At 40.5% G+C, this 11304-nt stretch overlaps 1 protein-coding gene across 1 annotated transcript; it reads left to right on the forward strand.

The window, feature by feature from the left end:
* Nucleotides 1-200: 200 nt before the first annotated feature.
* Nucleotides 201-3939, forward strand: LOC101672092 (secretoglobin family 1D member-like). The gene is made up of 3 exons (XM_004770311.1): nucleotides 201-289; nucleotides 2411-2601; nucleotides 3815-3939. Exons 1-3 carry the CDS (start codon nucleotides 235-237, stop codon nucleotides 3839-3841), a joined length of 273 nt encoding a protein of 90 aa, XP_004770368.1. The 5' UTR covers nucleotides 201-234; the 3' UTR covers nucleotides 3842-3939.
* The last annotated feature ends 7365 nt before the right edge of the window (nucleotides 3940-11304 follow it).

The raw sequence follows: 11304 nt of genomic DNA on the forward strand, positions 1-11304 counted from the left end.
GTGCCAGCAATGCCTGTGAACAGGAACTTTGACCGTGCTGTTGGGGACTATGACACCAATGGATGGCATGAGCCCTGAGAGAGGAATGAAGGGCTGGAAGCCAGGCCCATGACTTGATCACATGTTTATTTGGGCAGTACAAGGGAGGCTTTCTAGATATAAAGGGAGGATCCTCAGTTCAGCTCCTAGTAGCTCACCTTTCACTAAAGCTGAAAACCCGAAGCAAAATAAACCATGAGGCTGTCCCTGAGTGTCCTGCTGGTCACTCTGGCTCTTTACTCCTATGAGGGTGAGTAGCATTTCTCATCAGATAGGACCAGCCCTTCTCTGAAGTAGGTGAACTGAAGTGACTTTCTTCTTTTTCCTCTCCTTGTGAGCTAGTCTCCCACCCCTCACTCCCAACCCCAGGGCTAATTTCGTGAGTTCCCAACACCCTGGAAGTTGTACAACAAATTATTGTAGGCAAATTTTAGGAGTTTTTCTACTGAAGCCTCTCTCCTTATCTGTGATCTGTGCTTCAGAAGCGAGAGGACCTAAGATTTAGGTGTGAATCATTTCTGTCACTCTCCAGTGCTTTGACCTTGAACAAAATTCTTAATCACTCCAAGTCTTTTCTCACCCTTGAGTTTGACAGATACCACAAGAGTACATGTAGCAAGGAGTGAGATTAGCTGTGCCAAGAGGCCAGCTATGGCTATCAAGCCAACTTCTAGCAGTTCCCAGATATTCTCCTTCCCAGAGTTTTTCAGGTGGCAGTTGAGTTCACAGCTTTTAGTTCTTGGGTTCAGTCTGAAAAATGTTACAGCTGGAAAGTTTGGGGGAAAGTTCTAACTTCCAGAAGATCCAATGTTGTCTGAATCCTTTTTTTTAAGATTTTATTTATTTATTTGACAGACAGAGATCATAATTAGGCAGAGAGGCAGGCAGAGAGAGAGGAAGGGAAGCAGGCTCCCTGCAGAGCAGAGAGCTCGACATGGGGCTCGATCCCAGGACCCTGGGATCATGACCTGAGCCGAAGGCAGAGGCTTTAACCCACTGAGCTACCCAGGTGCCCCTTGTCTGAGTCTTTTAATAATAAATCTTCAAGGTGGCCCTGGGAATAAGCAGCCCTCACTCCATCTGCTAGTGAGTGTATCTTGCTGTATCTATTTGTGAGTAATTGTAATTGCTATGAGTAATTGTAATAGAATTAGTACATTCATAAGGGTAGGATTTCTGTTTGTCTAGATAAATTCTTGTCATTCATTCAACAATATTTTTGCATGTCTTCTTATCCATGTTACTGACCCTAGTTTTCTACAGTTGTTCTATCTCATCTGACTTTCTAAATGTCCTCCTCCTGCCCCCATTTTCCTCTGGTTTGAATCTCTCATGTCCCTCTCACAGTCTGACATATGATCAGGGGTCAGATGGAGACTGGTAGGGTACCTCGAGACTACAGCACGATTACAAAGACTTGAAGTGTACAAGAATCTGCACTAGAAAAATTGGTCCTTTCAGGTCACCACACAGTTCCAGTGGGTCCAGACAGCCCAGCCCCTGCCTCTCACCCTCTCCAGGGGATTCTGCAGGAATAAAAGAGCCAGTCGTAACTTTGTGTGTTTTTAACTTCAAATGTGTTTGCACGGATTACCTGGGGCATCATGTTTGTGTGTGCGTGTTTAGCTTTTTAACCATGTCTGCCTCCAGCGACACAACCTTATTCTTTAGTCTCAAACTGTCATCTTCCAGCACATAAAGAGTACGACTTCTCTTCTCCCTCTTCTGCCTCTTCTCCTTCTCTTCTCCCACTTCTCTGCATTCTGGAAAGATCTCACTCTACTATTCACTTAAAAATTGATTACTCAAATCTCTCTTTGATATCCAAGACAAAACCAAGGTGTCACTGTGTTCAGGCAAAGCTTAATTGTTTGAAATATAAAAAAGTAATTTTAGCAAACCAGGAAAGTCTTGTTAAAAAGGGGATGTGCTTTAAAAAGGATTAAAATCTGGGGGTGCCTGGGTGGCTCAGTGGGTTAAAGCCTCTGTCAATCAGGTCATGATTCCAGGGTTCTGGGATCAAGCCCTGCATCAGGCTCTCTGCTCAGCAGGGAGCCTGTTTCCCCCTCTTTCTCTGCCTGCCTCTCTGCCTGCTTGTGATCTCTGTCTGTCAAATAAATTTTAAAAAGTCTTAAAAAAACCAAAAAACATAAAACTGAACCAGTGGTCAGCAAGCCTATATCCTAGTCCTGGCTCCTCTGATTGCTCTGTGAAATGAAGAAACCACAGCTTCCACAGTCAGTCATTGTCCTTGGCACTATAATGGGATGAGATCCTAAAACCTTAGGGTTCCTGTCTAATTATAAGATTAGGGAGCCAAGGAGAAAAGGTGATTTTCCTTATATTGATTGTATTCCTTTTTCTTCTCCAGCCAATGCCACAGTCTGTCTAGACTTTGTAAATGTTTCGAAGGGCTTCCTCTTTCAAGATGCAGCTAGCTTCAAGACTACCATTCAGGGAAAATTTAACCCACCTCAAGGAGTCATTGAGGACTATCTGGAAGTGAAGAAATGCACGGATCAGATCTCAGCAGGGAACAGAAAAAGATTGGGAGAGGCATTGGTAATTCATTCCTTCTTTGTACATCAAAGCTTCTGCTTGTAGAGAAGCCAGTAAGGGAGTCCGGATGCGGTTCTGTCAAGGGCATAGGGGGTATAGGTCCCAGCTTCCTTGCTCACTCCTGATTGGGTGAAAGGTGGCCACAGGTGGATGACATTATACCTGGGGAGCTACATGAAGCACGCACAGAGAATCATGATTCGTTCCTCCTTCACAGGCATCAAGTTACCCATAGTGTCCTGAGGAAGGGAAAAACTGGGGTCCCAAGCAGGGGTGTTGTAGGGCCAAAGTGAGGCTTTGTTCTTGCCTAGGAGCTTTCCTAGGGCAAGTTCCCCCTTCTGAGTGGACACCATCACAGCAGAATCCCATGAGGGTGTTGGGAGTAATGAATGGGGAGACAGCTGGAAAGGAGGGAGCCCAGCCCTCTGTCAGCAGGAAGGGCAGCTGCCTGGGCACTCTGCCAGCTTCTGCTGAGCCAAGATCTAGCCCTCCTACCTCAGTTGACTTCACCACTCCCTGCCTACAACTCTCTCCCTTATTATGCTCCTGTCCAGCGACCCTCCCTCCTCTTACCTCCTGTAGTCTCATGTGAGGGTGAAACACTTAAATTACATCTTTGTCTAGAAATAAGATACTTACTTAAAGGTGTCTCTCAGTCCATGCACTCACTGCGGGTTTTAGGTCATAAGATTCAGTCATAAATGCCCATGGGGGGCTGGATTTTCAGTGCTGAGAAGACATGTGCCATCTGGTTGAATTTCTACAAGTGAACCTGGGACTCTCCTGAAAGCTGCATCCCAAAGTCCCCTCCCATCCCTATTCGAGTCTCTCACACCTGTATCCTCACTGCAGTGAAAAATTAGAGTCCACCCCCCTGGCATGGCAAGAAAAAAATCCTGGGCTTCTCCCCTTTCCATTAGAAACCTGAGTGTTACTCTTGGGTCACCTCAGGCTTTGTTTGCCAGATGATGAAAATGGATTTTGCCTGACTTCCATTGTTGGTTGTCATTGTGTCAGGTGTCATTGTTGTCATTGTGTCACCTCATTGTGTGAGGTTTATAACCATCCTCACTGGTTTGCTATCTTGTGCCCATTCTACTTGCCTTTTGTTGGTTGAAACTTCACAGACAACTCCTTGTAAATGACAGTCTGGGTGAAGGCGTCATCCCCAGGAGAAGCATGACTGACCTTCTCTCTCTTTCCTTATCTGTTTCAGGGGAAAATTGTGTTGTCTTGTACATAGCGGATCATATATCCTAGTATCTCTGTCTACCAGTATCTCTGTCTTCTGGAAAATGTAAAGATCTCAACATCTTGCTTCAATAAATCAGCTTCCCTGCACCTCTCTATTGTCTTATTATTATCCCACAGTCTCTGGCCTTGAGTTGGGATGTTTTTTGTCATGAAGTAGTCACTGGGTATGGTCAATAGTAAATTTTGGAAGCCCAATATCCAGTTACCCATAGCCACCTGAGGAGCAGGGACCACAGGAGGAAATATTTGCGCAAGAATCATCCTGTTTCACTTTATAGATTTCCCATTCACAGGGTCATGAGTGAAAATAAAGTTTCAGGGTAATGTGCGATTAGAATGTTCCTGTGATAGTTTTGTATGAAGGATACCCACAGCCAATCTGTCTAGGCAGTTGTGTGGTTCCCATGAGCAGCATCATTAGTGTTTTGTCCCCATCACAACATTTTTTTATTAGTGTAAATGCATTTCATTTTTAGAAAACCTACATGACATGTTTTTTTTTTTCTTAAAAACAATGCCTCCGCTCCAAATAAATCAGGGTCAAAACAAATGAATAGCTCGAGATGACATCAGTCCCATTTGTCTAAGTCCCAGTGTTGTGGGGATGGAGAGCAGCAACTAGTTATGACAAGAGGTGACACATGCGAAGTAATGGCCAGATGCAGGAACACTTCTCTATTTCTAAACCATCCTTAAAGAAAATCATATATGGGGTCACACCCTCCTCACAGTAGGCCAGCAGAGCAATCATGCCATCTGGATTCATGTTTTCACCAATAAAGAACTGGTAATTTTCGAAATCAGCAAGGATGTGCTTGATTTGTTCTGCGGCCCCTGTCATAGAAGGCTTTACTTTTTCTGGCCTCTGTTCTTCAAGTTTGCCTTTGATGGGTTTTATGTAATCTTTGATGTGCTTCTTGTACATCACACTTGGTTCTCACACCTCGCTCTGGTTTCGATCCTACGAATTGTCCAGTGTAATTTGTTTTCTACCTACTTCTCAAATTTAGCGAACCTCTAGGGTTCACCCTTCAGTGAAATCGTTTTGACTCTGCACATGCACCTGCTCCCTGACCTCTAGAACATTCATCAGTACCTCAGGATAATGCTTTCTTCCTCACATTCTCCTTAGAGCTCCAGAAAGAGCATCCAGGTGCCCTCTGGAAAACTCTATTCAAGCCTCCATTGTTATTTCAAGAGAAAAGTAAGAAACTCCACACTGCATGCCTGTAGCTTACTCTTACTTCCATGAGCCTCCCATTTTGGCTAATGCCCCAACCCATGAGGCACCTGATGCAGACAATTTGGAAGAGTTTCCACTGGCTGCTGCAAAACACTACCACCATACACTTGGTGGCTTACACCAATTATTTTTTCAAAGTTTAGATTACAGAGGTCCAAAATATGTAACACTTTGAAGAAATCATTGTGTCAGGAGGGCCATTCTCCCTCTGAAAGGTTGAGGTGAGAATCTATTCATGGCTGCTTCCAATCTTGATGGCTGGAAACCTTCACTCCTTGTCTTGTGTCCCGTCACTCTGATGTCTGCCTTCTCCCATCACACTGCCTTTTACTTTTCTATATTTATCAATCTTCCTCTATCTCCTTCAAATAAAATGTATGGGGTTGCATTTAGAGGACAATCCCCCCAAATCAGGATAATCTTCCCATATCAGAATCTAGATCTATATCTACAGAATCAGTTCATATCTGAAAAGTCCTTTTCTTACCATGAAGGGGAACATGGCAAGTAGCAGGGATTAAGATGTGGGTATCTTTGGGGCATTTTCAAAGTTTACTACATTTACCTTGCCCCTAACATCCAGCAATTCACTGAGTTCTGCTACCTCTGCTCCCACAGCCTGACTTCTGAGTTTCCCCTCCTGTCATCCCCACAGCCATCTCACACCAGTCCTATCCTGCCTGGCTTGGGTCAAAGTCTACTACATATTTCCCTGGGCTCTTTCTTCTTGCAATACATCTTCTTCATCAATGCCAAAGTGACCTTCCTATTGAACTGTGAATCTGATCTCACCCCTAGAAGCATGAACTAATAAGGTTATATGTTCCCAAGTCTTTTGAGTATGAGGGATTTTTCAAATGACAATCCCATATACCACGTAGGAAGGAAGGATGTATGCAGAGTCTTTTGACTTTGTCTTTGAGGCCTCTCTCTACTTGTTCCTCTGGGCACAGATCACGACTCTGTGCGCCCAGGGACCTCTCCTCCAATGGCTTTTCCTTGCATCTATCTTACTCTCTCGGACAAGGTCAACAATCTGAATGCAAAGCTCTGCTTTTCCCATGGCTTATTTCAAGCAAATCTTCAAAGGTTCTCCATATCCTAGGATATGAAGTCTAAATGTCTCCAATCTGATATCATATTCAGGCTTGTAATAATCAAAACCTCACATTGATTCAAACTTAAAACTTCTCCTTTCTTTCTCTCCTTTACTACTAATTTTCCTTTCCTGGATACTAACCATAGTTTCTGACAGAGTTATGGCCTAAAATGAGGAGAGACAAAAAGACAAGGAAGTTCTTAACTGACTCATAATTTTTTTGCCGCTTGTCCAAGTTTTCTGAGTCAGGCAGCTCTTTTTCCTCTGTTTCCTTTCATGAGTCTTCAGAAAGCCCAGATTACCAAGATCTCTTCATCACCTCATGGCTTAAAAACATTCAGAATAAAACAAAGAGCTCTGGAATAATTAAAAATCTAATCACTTGGAAAAAATAATTATGAGTTGGAAGACCAAGCAAAATCATGGCACAAAAGTAGTGTATCTATAGTGGAAAGGATTAAGAGCACAAATATGAAAGAAAAGAAAAGCATGTTAAAACATCAATCAATCCATGACACCCAACTAATAGGATTCCAGAATGAGACAGATCATGGTGGGAAGAAAATTATCAAAGAGATAATATAAGAAAATTTCCTGGAAATGAAGAAACCAGAATTTTATATATCACTCGCTCCTCACATCAAAACACATTTCTGTGATTCTTTTGAACAAGAAAAGTGATTGTTTTAGGAGGAAACACTAGGTCATATCCAAAGATGAGGAATAAAAATCAGTTCAACACAAGACTGGAAGATACAAGAGTTAGACTAAAAATTCAGAGGTTTTGAACTCTGAGTGTATATGAATGGACTTCTTTATGAAGTCAAATATCATTTAAGCATGAATATAAATGGAAATTTTGAGAGTACAAATCTTCGAGTGTTTTATCTCCAATGAGCTGTTCCTCAGAAGATATGGGAGGATATGATTTACTTAAAAAAAAGGGAGTAGATGAGGAAAGAGGAATGATAAGGCATGGAAACCAGTCAACTCAGTATATAACATTGGTTTTTATGGGTGAATCAGTAGAGAACAGTTTATTTCATTTTCATATTCATTCATTTCATTTAAATTCAATTAATTAACATACAATGTATTATTAGTTCCACAGGTAGAGGTCAGTGATTCATCATCTTATATAATATATAATCTTATATAATATTCCATGATCATGACATCTCGTCCCCTCCTTAATTTCCATCATCCAGTTTCCCCATACCCCAGGGCCCACCCCAATAGCAACCCTCAGTTTATTTCCTATAATCAAGAGTCTCTTATGGTTTGTCTCCCTCTCTGGTTTTGTCTTGTTTTATTTTTTCCTCTCTTCCTCTATGATCCTCTGCCTTGCATCTTAAGTTCCACATATGAGTGAGATCATATGATAATTGTCCTTTCCTGATTGACTAAATTCACTAAACATAATAGTGATTGACTAATTCACTAGGCATAATACTCTCTAGTTCTATCCATGTTGATGTAATTGGCAAGATTTCATGCTTTTTGATGGCTGAGTGGTATTCTACTCAGTTGTCTTCCAACTTCCATTGTGTGTATGTTGTCTTCCAACTTTCCATCGTATGTATGGAACCTAGAGAGTAAGATAGATGGATGCGATATATATATATATATATCGCAATATATATATCGCAATATATATATATATATATATATATATTCACATTTTCTTTATCCATTCATCTGTCGGTGGACATCTAACCTCTTTCCATAGTTTGGCTATTGTGGACTTTGCTGCTATAAACATTGGGGTGCAGATGTCCCCTTCAGACCACTACATTTGTATCTGTGGGGTAAATATCCAGTAGCACAATCACTCAGTTGTGTAGGGTAAGCTCTATTTACAACTTTTTAAAAAATTAATTAATTTATTTTCAGAAAAACAGTATTCATTATTTTTTCACCACACCCAGTGCTCCATGCTTTTTGAGGAACCTCCATACTCTTCCAGAGTGGCTGTATCAGCTTGCATTCTTACCAACAGTATAAGAGGGTTTCCCTTTCTCCACATCCTCTCTAACATCTGTCCTTTCCTGACATGTTAATTTTAGCCATTCTGACTGGTGTGAGGTGGTTTCTTATTGTGATTTTGATTTGTATTTCCCTGATGTTGGGTGATGTTGAGCATTTTTTCATGTGTTTGTTGGTTTTTTGTATATCTTGTTTGGAGAAATGTCTGTTCGTGTCTTTTGCCCATTTCTTTATTGGATTATTTGTTCCTTGGGTTTTGAGTTTGATATGTTCTCTATAGATTTTGGATACTAGCTTTCTATATAATAAGACATTTGCAAATATCTTCTCCCATTCTGTTGATTGCCCTTTGGTTTTGTTGACTGCTTCCTTTGCTGTGAAAAGGCCTTTTATCTTGATGAAGTTCCTTTCTTTCCCTCACCTTTGGAGACATATCTAACAAGACAGCTGAGGTCACAGAGATTGCTGCCTGTGTTCTTCTCTAAGAGTTTGATGGATTCCTGTCTCACATTGAGGTCTTTCATCCCTTCTGAGTCTATTTTTCTGTATGGTGTAAGGAAATGGTCCAGATTCATTCTTCTGCATGTGGCTTTCCAATTTTCCCAACAACATTTATTGAAGAGACTCTATTTTTTCCATTGGATATTCTTTTCTTCTTTGTCAAAGATTAGTTGATCATAGAGTTGAAGATCCATCTTGAGTTCTCTATTCTGTTCCATTTATCTATGTGTCCATTTCTGTGCCAGTACCATACCATCTTGATGATTACAGCTTTGTAATAGAGCTTGAAGTCCAGAATTGTGATTTCCCAGTTTTGATTTTCTTTTCCAACATTCTTTTGGCTATTTGGGCTCTTTTCTTGTTCCATACGAATTTTAGGATAATGTATGAAAAAACTTGATGGTATTTCAATACAGAATGCACTGAATGTATAGATTTCTCTAAGTAGCATGGACATTTTAACAAATTTGTTCTTCCAATCCATGAAGATGTATTGTTTTTCCATTTCTTTGTGTCTACTTCAATTTCTTTCATGAATGTTCTATAGTTTTCTGAGTATAGATCCTTTTCCTCTTTGGTTATATTTGTTCCTATGTATCTTATGGTTTGGGTGCTTTTGTAAAAGGGATCAACTCCTTAATTTCCCTTTCTTCTGTCTCATTGTTAGTATATAGGAATGCAACTGATTTCTGTGCATTGATTTTATATCCTGTGTGAGTTCTAGCAATTTTGGGGTCTTCTGGGTTTTCCACATAGGGTATCATGTCCAGCAATTTTGGAGTCTTTTGAGTTTCCCACATAGGATATCATATCCCCCTGCAAAGAGTGTGAGTTCGACCTCTTCTTTGCTGATTTGGGTGTCTTTTATTTCTTTTTATTTGATTGCTGAGCCTAGGACTTCTAATACTATGTTGAACAACAGTGGTGATAGTGGACATCCCTGACATGTTCCTGAAATTAGGGGAAAAGCTCTCATTTTTTTCCTTTGAGAAGTATATTTGCTGTGGGCTTTTATGCCTTTAATGCCTTCAATCAAGAAAGAATGCTGTACTTTCTCAAATGTTTTTTCTGCATCTATTGGGAGGATCATATGGTTCTTTTCCTTTTTTTTATCAATGAAGTATATCACATTGATTGATTTGCAGAACCATACTTGCATCCCAGAAATAAATCCCTATGTTCATGAATAATCTTTTCAATATACTGTTGGATCCTACTGGCTATTATATTGGTGAAAAATTTTGCATTCATGTTCATCAGGGATATTGGTCTGTAATTCCCTTTTTTGGTGGGGTCTTTGTCTGGTTTTGGGATCAAGATAATGCTGGCCTCATACTAGGAGTTTGGAAGTTTTCCTTCTATTTTGATTTTTTTAAAATTTTTTTATTTTTTAGAAACATATATTTTTATCCCCAGGGGTACAGGTCTGTGAATCACCAGGTTTACGCACTTCACAGCACTCACCAAAGCACATACCCTCCCCAATGTCCATAATCCCGCCCCCTTCTCCCAAACCCCCTCCCCCCAGCAACCCTCAGTTTGTTTTGTGAGATTAAGAGTCGCTTATGGTTTGTCTCCCTCCCAATCCCATCTTGTTTCATTGATTCTTCTCCTACCCACTTAAGCCCCCATGTTGCATCACCACTTCCTCATATTAGGGAGATCATATGATAGTTGCTGCAAAGAAGACATCCAGATGGCCAACAGACACATGAAAAAGTGCTCCATATCACTCGGCATCAGGGAAATACAAATCAAAACCACAATGAGATATCACCTCACACCAGTCAGAATGGCTATTTTGATTTTTTGAAGAAGCTTCAAAAGAATAGGTATTAGTTCTTTTTTAAAAGTTTGGTAGAATTCCCCTAAGAAGCCATTTGGCTCTGGACTCTTGTTTTTTGGGAGATTTTTGATTAGTGCTTCAGTTTCATTGCTGGTTATGGGTCTATTAAAGTTTTCCATTTCTTTCTTTTGCAGTTTTGGTAGTTTATACGTTTCTAGGAATGCATCCATTTCTTCCAGATCACCTAATTTGTTGGCATGTAGTTGTTCATAATATGTGCTTATAACTGTATTTCTTCAATGTTGGTTAGTCTCTCTTCTTTCATTCATGATTTTATTTATTTGGGTCCTTTCTCTTTTCTTTTTTTTTTTTAAGATTTTATTTATTTATTTGACAGAGATCACAAGTAGGCAGAGAGGCAGGCAGAGAGCCCAATGTGGGGCTCGAACCCAGGACCCTAGGATCATGACCCGAGCAGAAGGCAGAGGCTTTAACTCAGTGAGCCATCCAGGCGCCCCCTTTCTCTTTTCTTTTTGGTAAGTCTTACCAGGGGTTTATTGATCTCAGTAATTCTTTCCAAAAAGAATTAGCTCCTAGTTTTGTTGATCTGTTCTACTGTTCTTTTTGGCTTCTATTTCATTGATTTCTGCTCTGATCTTTCTTAATTCTCTTCTTCTGCTGAATTCAGACTTTATTTGGTGTTTTTTTTCTCAAGCTCCGTTAGGTGTAGGGGTAGGTATTGTATTTGAGACCTTTATTGTTTCTTGAGAAAGACTTGTATTGCTATATAATTCCCTCTTAGGACTGCCTTTGCTGCATCCCAAATGTTTCGGACAG

This window comes from Mustela putorius, unplaced genomic scaffold (assembly GCF_011764305.1).
Source record: "Mustela putorius furo isolate JIRA1106 unplaced genomic scaffold, ASM1176430v1.1 tig00000127_pilon_pilon_pilon, whole genome shotgun sequence".
Classification (NCBI taxonomy): domain Eukaryota; kingdom Metazoa; phylum Chordata; class Mammalia; order Carnivora; family Mustelidae; genus Mustela; species Mustela putorius.